This window comes from Eimeria maxima, genomic scaffold, assembly GCF_000499605.1.
Source record: "Eimeria maxima Weybridge genomic scaffold, Emw_scaff144, whole genome shotgun sequence".
NCBI classification, from domain to species: domain Eukaryota; phylum Apicomplexa; class Conoidasida; order Eucoccidiorida; family Eimeriidae; genus Eimeria; species Eimeria maxima.
This window is the reverse complement of record NW_013564399.1, coordinates 22,501-40,000: the sequence shown is the minus strand read 5'-3', so window position 1 is coordinate 40,000 and position 17,500 is coordinate 22,501. Positions and strand designations below refer to the sequence as shown.

The following is a 17,500-nucleotide window of genomic DNA, read 5'->3' as shown; positions in this document are numbered from 1 at the left end:
GCTTGTATTATTTACGGCTAGCTAGCTAGCTAGCTAGCCAGCTGTGTTGTTGACAGCTAGCTAGCTAGCTGTTGTTTTTGTTAGCTAGCTAGCTGCATTGTAGGCAGCTAGCTAGCTGTTGTTCTTGTTGTTGTTAGCTAGCTAGCTAGCTGTTGTTGTTTTTGTCAGCTAGCTAGCTAGCTGGCTAGCTGTTATTTTTGTTAGCTAGCTAGCTAAGCTTTGTTGCTCATAGAGCGGCAGACATATTGTTGGCCTAGCCCCTCCCTACTCATTTGAGGAATTGGCTAGCTAGCTAGCTGGCTAGCTAGCTGGCTAGTTAGCTGGCTAGCTAGTTAGCTGGCTAGTTAGCTGGCTAGCTAGCTAGCAAGCTAGCTAATTGGCTAGCTAGCTACCTACCTACCTTCATGGGTAGCTAATTGAGGGTTCGTGTGGCTAGGTGGCAAGTAGTTTGGCTAGCTAGCTAGCTAGCTGTAGCTAGCTAGCTAGCTGTAGCTAGCTGTAGCTAGCTAGCTAGCTGCACAAACTAGGTATTGGCTCCAAAGGCAAACTTGGCTAGCTACGGCCTGTCGGTGTAGCTAGCTAGATAGCTAGCTAGGTAGCTAGCTAGCTAGGTAGGTAGCTAATTATCTAGCTAGGTAGCTAGTTATGTAGATAGATAGGTAGATAGATAGATATATAGGCATATATGATAGCTAGATAGCCAGCTAGCTAGCTAGCTAGCTAGCTAGCTAGCTAGCTAGCTGCTGTTGCTTATAGAGGCAGCAGCAACTGCTGCTGTGTTAGATGCTTCGTTGCTGTGAGTTAAAGGCTAAGGATGCAACAGCAGCAGCAGCTGCTGCTGCAGCTGCAGCAGCTGCTGCTGCTGCTGCAGGGTAGCTACTGGGGGCTATACTAGCAGCAGCTGCTGCAGCAGCTATTGTGGTTGCTGCTGCTGCTGCTGCTCTTGCTGCCGTTGCTGCAGCTCCTACAGCTTTCTGTATGAGGAGAGCAGCACATATTAGGGTAAGGAGACAAAAAGAGACAAAAAAGGAGACACATAAGGAGGAGACACAGGAGGAGACACATAAGGAGGAGACAGATAAGAAGGAGACAGATAAGAAGGAGACAGATAAGAAGGAGACAGATAAGGAGGAGACACAGGAGAGAGAGAGGGAGATAAAAAGAATAAGGAGACAATGATAAAGAAAAAGGAGACACAAAGGAGACACAAGGAAGACATAAAGGAAACAAATAAAATAAATAAATAAATAAATAAATAAATATATAAATAAATAAAATTAATAAAGGAGACAAAAAGGAGACAAAAAAGGAGACAGATAGATCTATATATGGTGTATATACACCAAAAAAGGAGACAATCCCTGAGGTGTATATACACCATAAATAAAAAGATAATAATACTGCTGCTGCTCTTCTTACTACGAGCAGCAACAGCAGCAGCAGCAGCAGCAGCAACAGCAATAGTGTATAGTATCTTATTAAGAAGTTTGCTGCTCAGTGTGTCTCCAATAAGAAGCAAAATAATAATTATTTATATTTTTTATTTTATATTTTGCTGCTGCTGCTGCTGCTGTTGCTGCTGCTGCTGCTTGTCATGCAGCCCCTGTTTACGTAACAAAAAGCCCCCCAGCAGCAGCAGCAGCAGCAGCTACTGTAGCAGCAGCAGCAGCAACAGCAGCTGACGGTGCTGCTGCTGCTGCTATTCAATGTTAGTAATTTATTATTTATTATAAGGAAACACAAGAGATAAGCACTTGTCTTTAGCAGCAACTGCAGCAGCAGCAACAGCAGCAGCAGCAGCAACACAGTGGCTGCTGCAGCACGGCGAGCAGATCCGCTGCTGCGGCAGCAGCAGCAAGACAGCAACTATACCTATAGAGAGACCGCCCAAATAACAGCAGAAGCAACGGCAACAGCAGCAACAGCAGCAACAGCAGCAGCAACAGCAGCAGCAGCAAGGAGGAACCCATGGCGCTCCGCTCCCAAGTTGGGAGTTTCTTGCTGCTGCTGCCGCTGCTGCCGCTGCTGCTGCTGCTGCTGCAGCAGCAGCTTAGATGTCATGCAGCAACTCCATCAGGAGTCCTCTTGAAGGTCTCCTACCGCATTCTAAACCCTTGGGCAGCAAGCAGCAGCAGCAGCAGCAAGAGCAGCAGCAGCAGCAGCAGCAGCAGCAGCGAATGGCATCCATTGGGTACTGTGGAGCTTAGCAGCCTAACAGCAGCAGGACCTGCTGCTGAATGGACGTCCTATAAGGGGCAGGCATTTGCTGCTGCACTGGAGGAAGCGCAGCAGCAACAGCAGCAGCAGCAGGAACTGCAGCAACAGCAGCAACACCAGCAGCAGCAGCACCACCACCAAGAGCAGGAGACCATCTTCCCTGTCCTCTCTCTTAAAGCAGAGAGAGACAGTGGGGCCCCACCCCTCATAACAACGATCCCACTGTCTCTGCTTCACGAGCACCAGCAGCAGCAGCAGCAGCAGCAGCAGCAGCAGCAGCAGCAGCAGCAGCAAGCCCAGCAGCAGCAGCAGCAGCCGCAGCAAATAGGGTTGCTGCGGTGTACCGACAGCTCGTCTCCCTTTACCCTAGAGCTGACCCTAGGCAGTGCTGCGCTGCACCCTGTAGCATTAAGCCTTTTAGATGCAGCAGCAGCAGAGAAGCAGCAGCAACAGCAGCAGCAGCAGCAACAGCAGCAATCACGACGTCGTGTCTTCTGCTCCCCAGCTAAGCCTGCTCTGCTGCTTGTGTCTCCTCCTAAGGAGCCACGGATGTCTGTGCTGCTGCCTCCTTCTGCTACCCCGCAGCCAGTTACTGCGCAGCAGCAGCAGCAGCAGCAGCAGCAGCAACAGCAGCAGCAGCAGCAGTCCTCCTCTCTGCTGCAGACATATTGGTGGGTACTACCCCTTATTGTTGTTATGCAGCTATTAGCAAGAGGAATCTCTACAGATGACGAATCGTCTCCTCCTGTGTCTCCTGCTGCTGCTGCTGCTGCTGCAGCAAGAGGCAACAGCAGCGGCAGGCAGCAGGGGCCCCACAGAAGGAGACAGTAGGGGCCCCTTCCCCTCTTTTTTAGGGTCTTATAAATATTTTGACCCTAGGGGCCCCCAGGGGGGCCCTGTGGGGTCTAGGGGCCCCCATGAGGGTTTAGGGTTCACCAATGATGTGGGGCCCTTTTGTCTCTTTTAAGTTTGTTTTGTTAATAACTGTCGTAGGGTTTAGGGTTTAGGGTTTAGGGTTTAGGGTTTTAGGGTTTAGTGTTTAGGATAGGCACTCAGATTTTAGGGGTTTTAGGGTTTAGCCTTTTAGGGTTTAGGTTTTAGGGTTTAGGGTTTAGGGTTTAATGGTTTAGGGTTTGGGGCAAGGCAGCCCTAAACCCTAAACCCTAAACCCTAGAAGAAAACAAAGAGACAACAAGAAATAAAAAGAGACAAAAAAGGAGACAAAGAAAAAAAAACAAAAAAATAAAAAAGGAGAAAAAAAAAAGAGACAAAAAGGAGAAAGAAAGGAGACACAAAAAGGAGACAAAAGAAAGAGACACAAATACAGTACAGAAAAGGGACAGAAAGGGACGCAACCTTCCTACCCTGCAGCAGCAGCAGCAGCAGCAGCAGCAGCAGCAAACCGTCCTTAGCTGTGCTGGTTAGTCGCACACGGCTGGCTGCGTGCCTGGCTAGCTGGGTCTCTAGGGTTTAGGGTTTAGGGTTTAGGCTTTGCTGTCGAGGGCTTTAGCATCTCGGGTTTAGGGTTTAGGGTTTAGGGTTTAGGGTTTGGGTTTTGTAGGGTTTGGGATAATGAGAGTTTATCCTATTCGCTAAACATGAGACACTAAAAGACAAAGAGAAAGTTCTTATTAGGGTTTAGGGTTTAGGGTTTAGGGTTTAGGCTTATTAGGGTTTAGGGTTTACGGTTGTTAGGGTTTAGGGTTTGGGGCTGCATGCACGAGAGGATGTCTGCTAGCGTATTACTCTTGTCTTATATATTTATTCCTCCCTTCTCCTCTTTTTCCTTTTTTATATATAAATAAATAAATAAATTAATTAATTAATTCTTTTTTCTTTTTTTTCCTTTTTATTTATTATAAACCTTTTTATTCCCTCTATTAAGGGGGGGGGGCCCCCTCCTTGCTGCTGTAGCTTGTTGGTAGATAAACCCTCAATAAGGGGCCCCCTACCCTACACTCCTAATCTAAACCCTAAACCCTAAACCCTTATTGAGGAGACGCTGGTAAAGGTGTACATACACTGCAGCTAGGAGGAACGCGTGCTGGTGTAACAGCAGCAACAGCAGCAACAACAGCAGCAACAGCAGCAGCAACAACAGCAGCAACAGCAGCAGCATTGGGGGCAGAAGAAAAAGAAGGATAAAGGAGACGGGAGAAGAAGGAGGAGAGAAAAGGAGACACATAAAGGAGGCACATAAGGAGACAATTATACACATAAAAGGAGACAATTATACACATAAAAGAGGAGACACAGTAGCTAAATAAATAAATAAATAAATAAAATAAATAAACAAATAAATAAATAAATAAATAAATAAATAAATAAATAAAGATGGCATATAGATATGCACGTGAAGGTTTACGTAGTAAGAATAAATTATTAGAGAAAAGTTTATATAACTAAATAAATAAATAAATAAATAAATAAAATAAATAAATAAATAAATAAAATAAATAAATAAATAAGATGGCATATAGATATGCACGTGAAGGTTTACGTAGTAAGAATAAATTATTAGAGAAAAGTTTTTTTAATAAAAATAATTTTATTAAAGAAATTAAATATATAATTATGCAATGGCATTATAAGCAATATTTATTACCTATTATTAATAATACTTTATTAAAGTACCAGACAAGTAAGTCTATTTATTTATTTATTTATTTATTTATTTATTTATTTTATTTATTTATTTATTTATTTATTTTATTTGTTATTTTATTGGCTATCTATTGATTGGTTATATAAGGGCATTATATACAATATTTATTACCTATTATTAATAATACACAATTAATTAATTAATTAATTAATTAATTAATTAATTAATCAACTAATTAGTTAATTAATTAATTGTTTATTGTGTATTGTTGTCTAATTTCTTGTTTATTTAGGGGGTTTATTGCTTGGTTATTTATTTTATTTATTATTTTTTTGTTTGTTCTTATGTATTGTTGGTTTCTTGTATTATTATTATTTAATTATTTACTACTAGTTATTATTTATTGTTATTTGTTGTTTATTATTTATTACTGCTTATTTGTTGTTATTAATTGTTATTAATACTAATTATTATGATTAAATAATAAAGGATAAAATAAGAAGAAAACACTAAATAAAATTATAATATAAACTACTTAATAGAAAGAGAATAAAAAGGAGAAGAATATAATAAAATAAAAAATTATTTTTATCTAATAAAAATAGAGAAAAAAAGAAATGTATAAATATATATATGTTGTCTAAAAATGCATGCACGGATGCATGCATCCAAGCATTTTTTGGGGCTGGAATTTTTTGCATGCATTTTTTGGGGCTGGATTTTTGCTTGTTTTCTTGCATGCAGGTATGGAGATGTTACAATACTATCATGATAAAAAGGTAACGGATAAAAGTAGTCGTTTTTTGTCTCCTTTTACCTCTCGTGTATATTTACCTCCTGCCTTACCCTTAGTTATACCTGTGCGTCGTACTAGTAATCCTTTTTGTCCCCTTTCTCCTAATAAAACAGGATTTATATCCTGTAAACAAGATGCCCTTTCTCATCTAAGGGGGCCCCCTTATCTATATAAGGGGCCCCCTCACTGCGCACCTAAAAAAGTACCCTATCCACGGCCCCATGGTAAAGTTATTATAGGGGGTACAGACCCTACGCCTCCTGTATTCCCTAAAGGATATTAATGCATGCATGCATGCATTGTTTGCTGCATACATGCATCCGTGTATTTGTGCGTGCGTGCGTGCATGCGTTTGTGCATGCATGCATGCATGCATTAATGCATGCGTATATGCATGTCTTCGTGGATGGGTGCATGCATGCATCTGTGCATGCATACGTGCATGCATAAATGTATGCATGTCTCCATGCATGCGTGCATTCATTACTGCATGCATTGGTTCATGCATTAACGCATGCATGCATGCATGCATGTCTGCATGCTTGAATGCATGCAGTTATGCATGAATTCAGACACCCTACTTTTGGGGCTGCATGCATGCATGCAGAAGCCTTGAGAGCGCAGCGTCTTTTAAGGGAGAAATAATAAACCTTCCTTTACCAAGTTTGCCTTCATATAGAGGCCTGGCAGTTCGAGTCCAAGGGTTTAGGGTTTGGGGTTTAGGGTTTGCCACCTAGGGTTTAGGGTTTAGGGTTTAGCGTACTCTAACCTAAATGTTGTTGCTAAACACTAAACCCTCGAGATTGGGGTTTCCTGGATATAGAGTTAGCTGGTCTTATAATTTAGGGTTTAGGGTTTAGGGTTTAGGTACAAAGGTGTTGCTGTGCATGCAGCAAGAAAGCTGACAACTGCCATAAGGCAGCGGGGCCCCATTAGGGGCCCCTGCAGCCAGAGGTAGAGCCCTGCTGTTGCTGCTGCTGCTGTTGGTGCTGCTGTTGGTGCTGAAGCAGCAGCTGCTGCTGTTGTTGCTGCTGCTGCTGTTGCTGGAGGCAGAGCTGCTGCTGCTGCTGCATGCACTGCTGCTGCAGCTGCTCTAGCTGCTGCCGCTGCTGCTGGTAGCTGTTTAGGTGCCGCTGCAGCTGGTCTATAAGCAGCCGTCTTTCTTTTTGCATGCGCTGCGCTCGTTGCTGCAGCAGCAGCAGCAGCCGCTGCTGCTGCTGCAGCTGCTTAAGGGGCTCCAGCTTTAATAATTGATTCTCTTTTTCTTCTTCCCTCCGCAGCAGCTCAAGTCTATCCATTGCTGCCTGCAGCACTTGCTGCTGCTCCTGTTCTTGCTGCTGCTGCAGCTGCTGCAGCAACTGTAGCTGCTGCAGCTGCTGCTCTTGCTTCTGCTGCACCTGCTTCTGCTGCAGCATTGATGTCCCTCTTGTGCTGCACAAGCTGTCTCCTCTTTGTGCAGGGGCCTTTCTCTGGCTCCTTGTGTCTCCTTCTGCTGCTGCTGCAGCAACAGCAGCAGCAGCAGCAGAAGCAGCAAAAGATGTAGGCAGCTGAGAACCCTCACGTAGCAAACCTGCTGCAGCACCAGGCCTGCTGCTGTTGCATGCATGCTGATTACTCTGCAACTCCTCTGGTGCTGCACTAAGGCCTGTGACGTTCTCCTGCCTCCGCTGTTGCTGCTGCTGCTGCTGTTGCTGCTGCTGCTGCTGTTGCTGCTCCTGTTGCTGCTGCTGCTGCTGCTGTTGCTGCCGTTGATGGCGCTGGAGCAGGATGTGGTACTGCAGCTGCTGGTGCAGCTGCAGCAACAGCTGCTGCTGATGGAGTGCCGGTTGCTGCTGTTGTGCTGCCTGCTGCTGCTGTTGCACTGGTCCCAAATGCTGCTGCTGCTGTTGCTGCTGCTGCTGCTGTACTGGCTGCTGCTGCTTCTGTTCTTTTGGATGCTGGGGAGTTCTCATGTATTCAACTCCCTGCATGCATTTCAGCTGCTCCTGCTGTTGCTGCTGTTGCTTCTGTTGCTGCTGCTGAATCTGCACTTGTGGCTGCTGCAACTTGCAATCCTTCGACGCAGCAGCAGCAGGTGTCGGCGCTCCTGCTGCTGCCGTTGTTGCTGTTGTTGCTGTTGCTGCCGTTGCTGCTGCAGGTTTCGTCGGTGCTGCTGCTGGTGCAGGTGCTGCTCCTGGTGCACGTGTTGCTACTTTTGCAGGTGTTGCTGCTTTTGTTGCTGTTGCTGCTTTCGCTGCTGTTGCTGCTGCTGCTGCTGCTGCTTCATATTGATAGAGAGGGGTAGCAGCAGAACCTGATGGATTTGCTGCTGGCAGAAAGAGATGGTTGCAGCATCGGAAGGCGCAGCCTGGGGCTGCTGCAGTGGCTGCTGCTGCAGTTGCTGCTGCTGCAGTTCCTGCTGCTGCAGTTCCTGCTGCTGCTGTTGGTGCTGCTTCTGGCGGTGCCACTGTTGAATGAGTAGGACGTGCACTTCCAGCGGCAGCAGCAACAGCAGCAGCAGCAGCAGCAGCAACAGACCTTCCCGTTGCTGTGCTGTCTGTCGTGTCCTTGCCTGCGTCTTGTAGAAATGCCTGCTGCTGCTGCTGCTGCTGTTGCTGCTGCTGGTGCTGCAGCATTAACTGCTCTAGGAGCTTGCTCTCTTCACCATGTTCCCCACAGTGCTGCTGCCTTGCAGCTTGTAGCAGCAGCAACAGCTGCTGCTGCTGCTGCTGCTGCTGCTGCGGCTGTTCGTGCTGCTGCAGCACTTGCTGCGAATGACTCACCCGCCTCCTCCTTTGCTGTCTCTGCTGCTGCTGCTGCTGCTTCTGCAGCTTCCGCTGCACCGATTCCTTAGAGCGGCTCTCCTGCTGCTGCTCTTGCTGCTGTTGCTGCTGCTGCTGCTGCTGCTCCGTCATATGCCTGCCCAGTTCATGCTCAGGCCACAGACGCATTAAGAAGTCCTTTTGCTGCTGCTGCTGCTGTTGCTGCAGCTGCTGCAGCTGCTGCTCGTCTAGGTACCAGTCATGCTGCTGCTGCTGCTGCTGTTTCGTGAGCTGTTGCTGCTGCTGAGACTCGCTGCATGCGTGCTCTGTTGCAGCAAGGCCCTGCCAGTGCAAATCCCTGCTGGTGCTGCTGCTGCTGCGGCTCTTGCTGCTGCTGCTTTTGCTGCTGCTGCTGCTGCTATTTGGTAACGCGCCTTCTCTTGTATTATCTGCAGCAGCACAGGGCAGCAACACTGCCTGTTTCTGTGCTGCAGCAGAGGCCATTGCAGGGACTTGATGGTGTTGCTGCTGTTGCTGCTGCACTTGCTGCTGTTCCCGTTGCCGTTGCTGCTGCTCGTCTTGCTGCTGCCGTCCACGTTGCTGCTGCTGCTGCTTCTGGAGCTCTTGTTTTACCATTAGCTCCAGTTGCTCCTTTTGCTGCTGCTGCTGCTGCTGCTGCTGCTGCATTTGCTGCTGCTGTTCCAGTTGTTGTTGCTGGTGTTGTTGTTGCTGCTGCTGCTGCAGTCGTTGCTGCTGCTGCAGTCGTTGCTGCTGCTGCTCGAGTTCTTTCAGCAGGTCACGCTGCTGCTGTTGCTCTTGCAGTTGCTGCTGTTGTTGCTGCTGCTGCTGTAGCTGCTTCTGTTGTTGCTGCTGCTGCTGTTGCTGCTGCATGCACTCTGAGCTGCTAACTCGCAAGTGCTCCCCACAGGTTGTTTGCTGCTGGTACCGCGGCAGCAGCAGCTGCAGCAGCTGCTGCTGCAGGAGGGACTGCTGCTGTTTTTCTTTGTGCTGCAGTTCCTGCTGCTGTTGCTGCACTTTCTGCTGTTGCGTCTGTCGCTCGTGTTGCAGCTGCTCGTGCTGCTGCTGCTGCTGCTGTTGCTGTTGCTGTTGCTGTTGGGTCTCTTGCTGCTCATGCTTGCAACGCTTAAGCCTAGACTGCTCTTCCTGCAACTCTTGCTGCTGCTGCTGCTGCTGCTGCTTTTGCTGCTGCTCTATTTGCTTCTGCCGTATTTCCTGCTGCTGCACTTGCTGCTGCTGTACTTCCTCCTGCTGCTGGCGGATTTTCTGCTGCTGTATTTGCTGCTGTTGCAGTTGCTGTTGCAGTTGCTGCTGCTGCAATTCTTGCTGCTGCTGCAGTTTTTGCTGCTGCAGCAGCTGTTGCTTCTGTAGTTCTCGCTGCACCAGTTCCTGCTGCTGCTCTTGTTGCTGCTGTTGCTTTAACAGCACCTGCAGCTGCTGCTGTTGATTTCTTTCCTCCCGCTGCTGCTCAGCTTGCTGCTGCTGCTGCTTCTGCAGAAGATGCGTCTCTTCCTGCTGCAGTTGCTGCTTCCTGTCTAAGTTGCGGCGCTCCTGTTGCATGCGTTGCTGCTCCTGCTTGCGTTGCTGCTCCTGCTGCTGTTGCTGTTGCAACTGCTTCAGCGTTTCTTGCTGCTGCTGCTGTGTTTCGCCGTGCTGCTGCTGCAGCCGCTGCTGTTGCTGTGCTGGCACGACGTCTTGCTGCTGTCGCTGCTGCTGCTGCTGTTGCTGTTGCTGTAGTTTTGGCCCATCTTCTTTTTGTCGTTGTTGTTGCTGCTGCTGCAGTGGCTGCTGCTGTGGCAGCTGCTGCTGGAGTTGCTGCTGCTGAGGCTCCCTTTTGTCCCGTTGCTGCCTCTGCTGCAGCTGTTGCTGTTGCAGCTGTTGCTGTTGCAGCTGTTGCCGTTGTTGCTGCTGATGCTGCTGTTGCTGCAGTGAATGCTGTTGGTGCTGCTGTTGTTGCTTCAGCTGTTGTTGGTGGTGGTGCTGCTGTTGCAGCTGCTGCTGCTGCTTCTGCTGCTGCTGCTGTTGCTGCCTCCCTAATGCTGCCGAAGCCCCTTTTGCAAATGCAGCACTTGCAGCAGCAGCAGCTGCTGCTGCTGCTTCTGCTGCTGCTGTTGCTGCATCTTTTCCATCGTCCTCGGGTGGTGGTGGTGGGTAGTTCATGGAGTGTAGCCGCTTCAGTGTGTTGCTGCTGCTGCTGCTGCTGCTGTTGCTGTTGCTGTTGCTGCTGCTGCAGTTGCTGCTGCTTTCTTGCCAACCGTAAGCCTTGGGTGGGGTATTGTGTCTGAAGCCACCGCTGTTGCTGCTGCTGCTGCTGCTGCTGCCTCTTCCGTTGTTGCTGCTGCTGTACCTGCTCCTACAATTGCTGCTGCTGTTGTTGCTGCTGCTGCTGAATGAAGGCCTTGGGGGTTTGTCTGACCACCCGCTGCTGCTGCTGTCTCCCCAATTGCCTTCCAAGGTTTTATAGGGGGCCCCCGGGGGCCCCCTATACCCCCTGTAGTCAGAGGGGGGAGGGGGGGGTCCCCCCCCATTAGGTGGGGAAAAAGGGTACCAAGGGGCCCCCGTGTACTCTACGGGAGGAGGGGGACCCCCAAAGGAGGGGCCCCCCCTAGGATCGTTGTCTTTATTTTCCTTACTGAATAGCATGGGGCCCCCTGGGGGCCCTTCTGCTCCGCTGCAACAGCTAATGCTGCTTTTGCTGCTACAACGGCTGCTGCTGCGGCTAGGGCTGCTGCTGCAGCTGCGGCTGTTGCTGCAGCGGCTGCTGCGGCGGCTGTTGCTGCAGCTCCTACTTCTCTGAGACATCATGGGGCCCCCTCCAACTGCAGAAGGTACAGCTGCTCTGTGGGGCAGATGACGGGGGCCCCTCCTAGGGGAGGTATAGGGCCCCTGTTGAGTGTCTCTACAGGTATAAGAGGGACCCTCATTGCGACTATGGGGCCCCCTACGAAGATTAAAAGATGGACCCTCTTCTGCGCACGAAGAAGGTGGAGGTTTGGGGGGAGGGGGGCCCATGGGAGGAGGCCCCATAGGGGGGCCCACAGGGGGTCTCATATGGGGCCTCCCTGGGGGCCCCTCGGCGGGGGGCCCCTCTGGGGGGGGTTCCGGGGGCGCCGGGGGCCCCGATGAGGCTGGGGGTCCGGGGGGCGCTCCGACGGCCCCCTTCCTTCTGTCCCAACCCTCCTGGGGTTCCCCATAACCAGAAGAATAACGGGGGCCCCTGCTGCTGCAGTGTGTTGTTTGCATGTCAGGGGGGTTATGGAGACACCGCGATGGGGGTAGGGGGGCCCCAAGGGAGGTGTCTGCTGGAGGGCCTCGGGTACGGTACCCATAAGGTATGTGTGTTGAGCTGCTAGCCTGCACTTCGCGGGGGCCCCCAGGGGGCCCCCCAGGAGGGCCTCCATGGGGCCCCCCAGGAAGACCTCCGTGGGGGCCCCCAGTGGGGCCCCCCATGCTGTGGGATGGGAAAGGACTCTCCTCTCTACTGTAACCTCTTTGGGGCCCCCCAGAGTGTCTCCTGTAGTAGGGGCCCCTGCCGACAGAGGGTTGTGGGGGGCCGCCAACAGTGTACTGAGGTCTAGGAAGAATGATGGGGCCCCCTCCTGTTGTGCCGCCGCTAAACCCTTGGCGAGGTGGGGGGATCCCTGGGCCCCCTCCAAACTGGGGGGCCCCTTCACGCATGTAGTATGGCTGTTGTCTTGGAGCCGTGTGGGGCCCCCTAGACCCTGCTGCTACAGGCCCTCTAGCAGCAGCAGCAGCAGCAGCACCAGGAGGCCCTGCAGGAAGCCTGAGGATAACAGGGGCAGGAGGGGGGTTTTCGCCCACGGGGCCCCCCATCCTGCTGCTGCTTATCCTTATTCTCCTGCTGCTGCTGCCGGTTTTCCTCTGCGGCTGATGCTGCTGCTAGGCTGCCTGGTGGGGTCTTAGGGGCCCCTAGGAATGTTGCCTTTCTTTAGGGGGCCCCCCAAGGGTTTGTTTTTGTTTGTTGTGTAGGGTTTAGCGGTGTATACTGACAAGGATTATATATAGGTGTATACGCAGCTCAGGTGTATAGGCAGCTCAGGTGTATAGGCAACTAATAAGGAGAGACACGAAAGGAAGGAAGAAAGCAAATATAAAAGGAGGGGGGGTTGGATGCCGGATTCGAGAAGGAGGGTTTAGGGTTTAGGGTTTAGTGTTTAGGGTTTAGTGTTTACGGTTCAGGGGAAACTGGGGTGTACAGGCAGCTGCAACCAATAAAAGGTTATAAATGAAAAGAAAAAGGGAAGAAGGAAAGAAGAAAAATAAAAAGAAAAGGGAGGTAATAAGGATAAAAAAAGAAGGGCGGTTTGCTGCTGCTATTTGCTGCTGAATACATATACCTATATATATAATAAAAAGAAGAGAAGAATTAAATAAATAAATAAATTTAATTAGCCAATAATATTGACAATTATATTTAAGGAAAATAAAAATCTTTTGTGTGAATAAAACAAAGAAAAAGACGAAGAATGATGGGTTAGGGTGGGGTCACTCAAACCCTAAACCCTAAACCCTAAACCCTAAACCCTAAACCCTAAACCCTAAACCCTAAACGCTAATCGGCTTTATTTTTTTCTGAATATTTTTATTTTTAATTAATAATTTATTAATTAATAAATGTCAATCTAATTGAAGAAAAAAAGCAAAAAAAAAAAAGGAGATGACCATTGGTCCAGTTTACAGACAGTAAAGTGTGAGAGGCCCCTAAACCCTAAACCCTAAACCGTAGCTGTTGAGGGTTTAGGGTTTAGGGTAGTGTTAGTGTCTCCCTTTGCGCTGCTGCAGCTGCTGCAGCAGTAGCAGCAGCAGCAGTAACAAATAGCACCAACAATAAAGGCAAGAACATTGAGGTCAGCAGCAGCAACTCATCCCACAGCAACAGCTGCAGCAGCAGCAGCAGCAGCAGCAGCAGCAGCAGCAGCAGCAGCAGCAGCAGCAGCAGCAGCAGCAGCAGCAAATGCTTATTGAGGGTCCCCTTTTGTCTACAAAGGAGACACTTTTATTATAATTTAGTCTCCTTTTTATATTAACTATAATTAATATAATTTCTTCTTAATAAAATATATATAATTAATTAATTAATTTTATTTATTTATTTATTTATTTATTTATTTACTTATTTAATTATTTATTTATTTATTTATTTATTTTTATATAAACAGGTATTAAAGTGTCTCCTCCTTATTAATAAAGAACAAAAGGAGACACTAACACTACCCTAAACCCTAAACCCTAAACCCTAAACAGCTACGGTTTAGGGTTTAGGGTTTAGGGGCCTCTTATATATCCTTAGGGGCCCCTTATACCTCTTGTCCCCTTTTGTCTCCTTTCCCTATTAATAATATTATTAAGAGACAATTAATAAAAACAAATTAAACAAAACAAATAAAAAAGGGTTTAGTAGCTGAATTGTCTCTCTTGCTGCAGCCTCTACATGAGGGGGCCCCCAGGGGGCCCCCCTCTAGTGGGCCCCCTAAGGGACCCACAAGGGGCCATCAGGGGCCCCCCATCTGGGGGCCCCCAAAGGCATCAGTCTAAAGGAAGAAGAATTGGGGGGCCCCACCCCTCTTGACGTGTCTCCTTTGCTGCAGCATGCGTGTCTCCTCTAGGTTTCTGCGGTGGTAGCGGCTTGCTGCTGCTGCTGCTGCTGCAGCAAAGACACACAACACAACCCCTAAACCCTAAACCCTAAACCCTAAACCCTAATATCCCCTGTGTTAGACAAGGATGCTTATGGTAGACTGCTTACTGCTTACCCTTTTTTTGCTGCTGCTGCTTCTGCAGTTGCTGCTGCTGCGTCAGCATAATCTGCTGTTGCTGGTGCTGCGGCAGCAGCTGCTGCAACTGCTGCTGCTGCTGCTGCTGCTGCGCTAGCTGTATAAGCTTATTAAGGTCTATAGAGAGACGAAGTGTCTCCTTTGCTTCTTTGCTGCAGCGGAGGGATAAAAAGGAGACACTTAATAGGCATAAAGAAGAAAAAGGACCTAATAAACAAAAAAAAAAAGGAGACAAAAGGAGACACAAAGGAGACAATAAATAAATAAAAAGGAGACAATAAATAATAAAAAGGAGGCAAAAAGAAGGAAAAGGAGACACAAAGAATTAGGAGTCAGCAGCAGCAGCCAACACATCTTGCGAGGCAGCAGCAGTTGCTGCTTCTACGGCCTGCAGCAAAAACCCCAGCAGCAGCAGCAGCAGCAACAGCAGCAACAGATGCAAAAGAACCGTAGCAGCAACAACAGCAACACCAGAAGCAGCAACAGCAACAGCAGCAACAGCAGCAGCAGCAGCAGCAGCAGCAGACACACGCTTGAGTAGTCTCCTAGTTCTATCAAGCAGCGAGCCCTCCATGCATTTGCTGCTGCAGCAACAGAAGCAAGACCACAGGGTGCAGCAGCAGCAGCAGAAGCAGCAGCAGCAGCAGCAGCAAGACCGCGCTCCGCTGTCTTTAAAGCATCTCCAAAGAACCGCTGCAGAGCCGCGCTGAACCCGGTGCTGCTGCTGCTGCTGCTGCTATTGCTGCTGCTGCTGCTGCTGCTATTGCTGCTGCTGTCTGTGCATGTCTCCTCATCCTCCCTTAGAAGGTTTTGTTTTGCTGCAGCAAGTTGCTGCAGCAGCAAAAGCGCAGCAGCAGCAGCAAACTAACACCATAACCTGTAGTGCCTGAGGGTATTTCCTGCAGCACTAGCAGCAGCAGCAGCAACAGCAGCAGCAGCAGCAGCAAATGTTACCTGCAGTAGGCGTGTCTCCTGCTGTGTCTCCTTTGTTAAGCAGCAGCACAACGAACTGCAGCACAGAAATTTATATTCAATTAAGGACGTGTCTCTCCACCAAGGAGACAGCAGCAAGCTGCTGCTGCTGCTGCTGCTGCTGCTGCTGCTGTGGCTGCTGCTGCTGCTGATGGAGGGCAGCATGAGAGAAGCCTCCAGCAGCAGACCCGCATAGATTACTCCGAGTCGCTGCTGCTGCACTGCAGCAGCACGCAGCAGCTGCTGCAGCGCGAGACACCGCAGCACAGAACGACGTGTTTGCTGCCGCGCATTTGCCTCTCTTGCTGCTGTTGCTGCTGCTCTTGCTGCTGCTGCTGTTGCTGCTGTTGGTATGTCGCGCGCTGCAGCAAAGAGACTTGCTGCAACAAAGAGACGGCGCAGCCGTGCAGTCTCTCTCCATGAAGCTCCTCCTTCCTCCTCCTGGTGCTGCTGCTGCTGTTGCTGCTGCTGCTGCAGCAGCAAATATGCAGGCAGACGGCGACGCCACTTTACGCGGAGCTGCTGCAGCGCAGCAGCAGCAGCCTGGGGGTCGATGGCTCCAATGCCCAGTTGCTGCTGTTGCTGCTGCTGCTGTTCTTGTTGCTCTTGCTGCTGCTGCTGTTCTTGTTGCTCTTGCTGCTGCTGCTGTTGCTGCTGTTGCTGCTGCTTAAATCGGCGCAGCAAAGTGAATAGTCCTGGCTGCTTGAGGCGCTGCAGCTGCAGCGATGCTAGACTTGCTGCTGCATGCGGTTGCTGCAGCAGCAGCGCTGCTTGTGCTGCTGCATGCAGCCCTAAAATGCTGCAGCAGCACAGCAGCAATTCCCACACAAGTAGTGCATGCAGATATAGCCAAACAGACGCAGAATCAGCAAGAGCAGCAGCAGCAGGAGCAGCAGCAGCAACTGCACCAGACACAACAACAACAACAACAACAACAACAACAACAACAACAACAACAGCAGCAGCAGCAGCAGCAGCAACTAACCTATTGGGGTTGTATCGTAGGGCTTTAGCAGCAAACTGTAGGGCCTCCTGCAGCAGCAACTCGCGAGACCCCACAGATACCCCCTTCCTTGAGGAGGCAGAAGCAGCAGCAGCAGCAGCAGCAGTTGCTGCTGCTGCTGCTGCTGCTGCTCGTGCTGCAGCAAATGGCGCAGCAGAGATTGTCCAGGGCCGTCTTACAGCAGCACCACAAGAGAGCCGACGATTGGATCTGCTGTGTCGTGCTGCTGCTGCTGCTGCTGTTGCTGTTGCTGCTGCTGCTGATGCTGGTGCTGCTGGTGCTGCTGCTGCTGCTTGTGGCTTCAAGGCAGCTCTTGCTGGAGCAGCAGAACAATCGCCAGAAGCATCGAGGCAGCAAACAGCCAACCTGCAGCAGCAACAAACACACAACTGCTGCTGCTCCTGCTGCTGCTCCTGCTGCAGCTGCAGCTGCAGCACCACCAAGAACAGGGCAAAGAGCAGCAGCACAAACAGCAGCAAGAGCCGCAGCAACAGCAGCAGGCCTACCTTGACAGCGCTATAGAGCGTAGTTTGCTGCTTCTTGCTGCTGTTGCTGCAGCAGCAGCAGCAGCATATTTCTTGAAGGCTTGCTGCCACTGCTGCTGCGCTCGCAGCAAATCTGCTGCAGCAAGGGGAGTAAAAAAACTAATTCTTTGCTGCTGCCGCTGCTGCTGCCTTCGGGTGTACAGACACCTCATTGCTGTTGCACTGCAGCCGGAACCACCCATTCTATCGGTGTTGCTGCAGCAGCAGCAGCAGCTGCGGCTGCTGCTGCTGCAGCTCCGGGTGCAGCAAAACAAATGATTAGCAGGAACGTAAAGATACTTGTTGCTGCTGCTGCTCCTGCTGTTGCTGCTGCTGCCGTTGGGGATATATATCGAGAGATTTGGGGGCCCCATCGGGGGCCCCCTGGGGGGCCCCCAAGGGCTCGTCTTCTGCTGCTGTTGCTGCTGCTGCTGTTGTTGCTGCAGTCTATTTATTAGAGTATAAATTAAATATGATTTATTTATTTATTTATTTATTTATTATTTTAATTAATTATATTTAAACAGCAACAAATAAATACAACTTTTGCCGCGCTTCTGTTGCTGCTGCTGCTGCTGCTGCTGCTGTAGACTCGGGGCCCCATGCCTCATCGACAGCAGCAGCAGCAGCAACAGCAGCAGCAACAGCAGCAGCAGCAAAAGAAGATATTAATTAATAAATGAAATAAAATAGATTTATAATTAAAATTAAATTTTATTTTTTATTTCTTTTTTATTTCTTCTCTTTCTTGCAGCAATAGTTTGCTGCTGCTGCGGCTGTTGCTGCTGCCGCTGCTGCTGGGCTCGAGCAGCAGCAGCAGCAGCAGCAG

General features: G+C 49.6%; 3 protein-coding genes across 3 annotated transcripts; 1 reads left to right on the top strand and 2 right to left on the bottom strand.

The window, feature by feature from the left end:
- Positions 1-1,968: 1,968 nt before the first annotated feature.
- On the top strand, positions 1,969-3,790 carry EMWEY_00017350 (hypothetical protein, conserved; the record flags this gene model as incomplete). The annotated part of the gene is made up of 3 exons (XM_013479898.1): positions 1,969-2,888; positions 3,266-3,290; positions 3,779-3,790. 3 exons carry the CDS (start codon positions 1,969-1,971, stop codon positions 3,788-3,790), a joined length of 957 nt encoding a protein of 318 aa, XP_013335352.1.
- Positions 3,791-6,550: 2,760 nt separating this feature from the next.
- On the bottom strand, positions 6,551-12,211 carry EMWEY_00017340 (hypothetical protein, conserved; the record flags this gene model as incomplete). The annotated part of the gene is made up of 1 exon (XM_013479897.1): positions 6,551-12,211. The coding sequence occupies one exon, from the start codon at positions 12,209-12,211 to the stop codon at positions 6,551-6,553; it is 5,661 nt and encodes a 1,886-aa protein (XP_013335351.1).
- A 1,718-nt stretch (positions 12,212-13,929) lies between these two features.
- Positions 13,930-16,874, bottom strand: EMWEY_00017330 (hypothetical protein; the record flags this gene model as incomplete). The annotated part of the gene is made up of 6 exons (XM_013479896.1): positions 13,930-14,042; positions 14,152-14,379; positions 14,829-15,003; positions 15,127-15,943; positions 16,130-16,513; positions 16,654-16,874. 6 exons carry the CDS (start codon positions 16,872-16,874, stop codon positions 13,930-13,932), a joined length of 1,938 nt encoding a protein of 645 aa, XP_013335350.1.
- Positions 16,875-17,500: the final 626 nt, after the last annotated feature.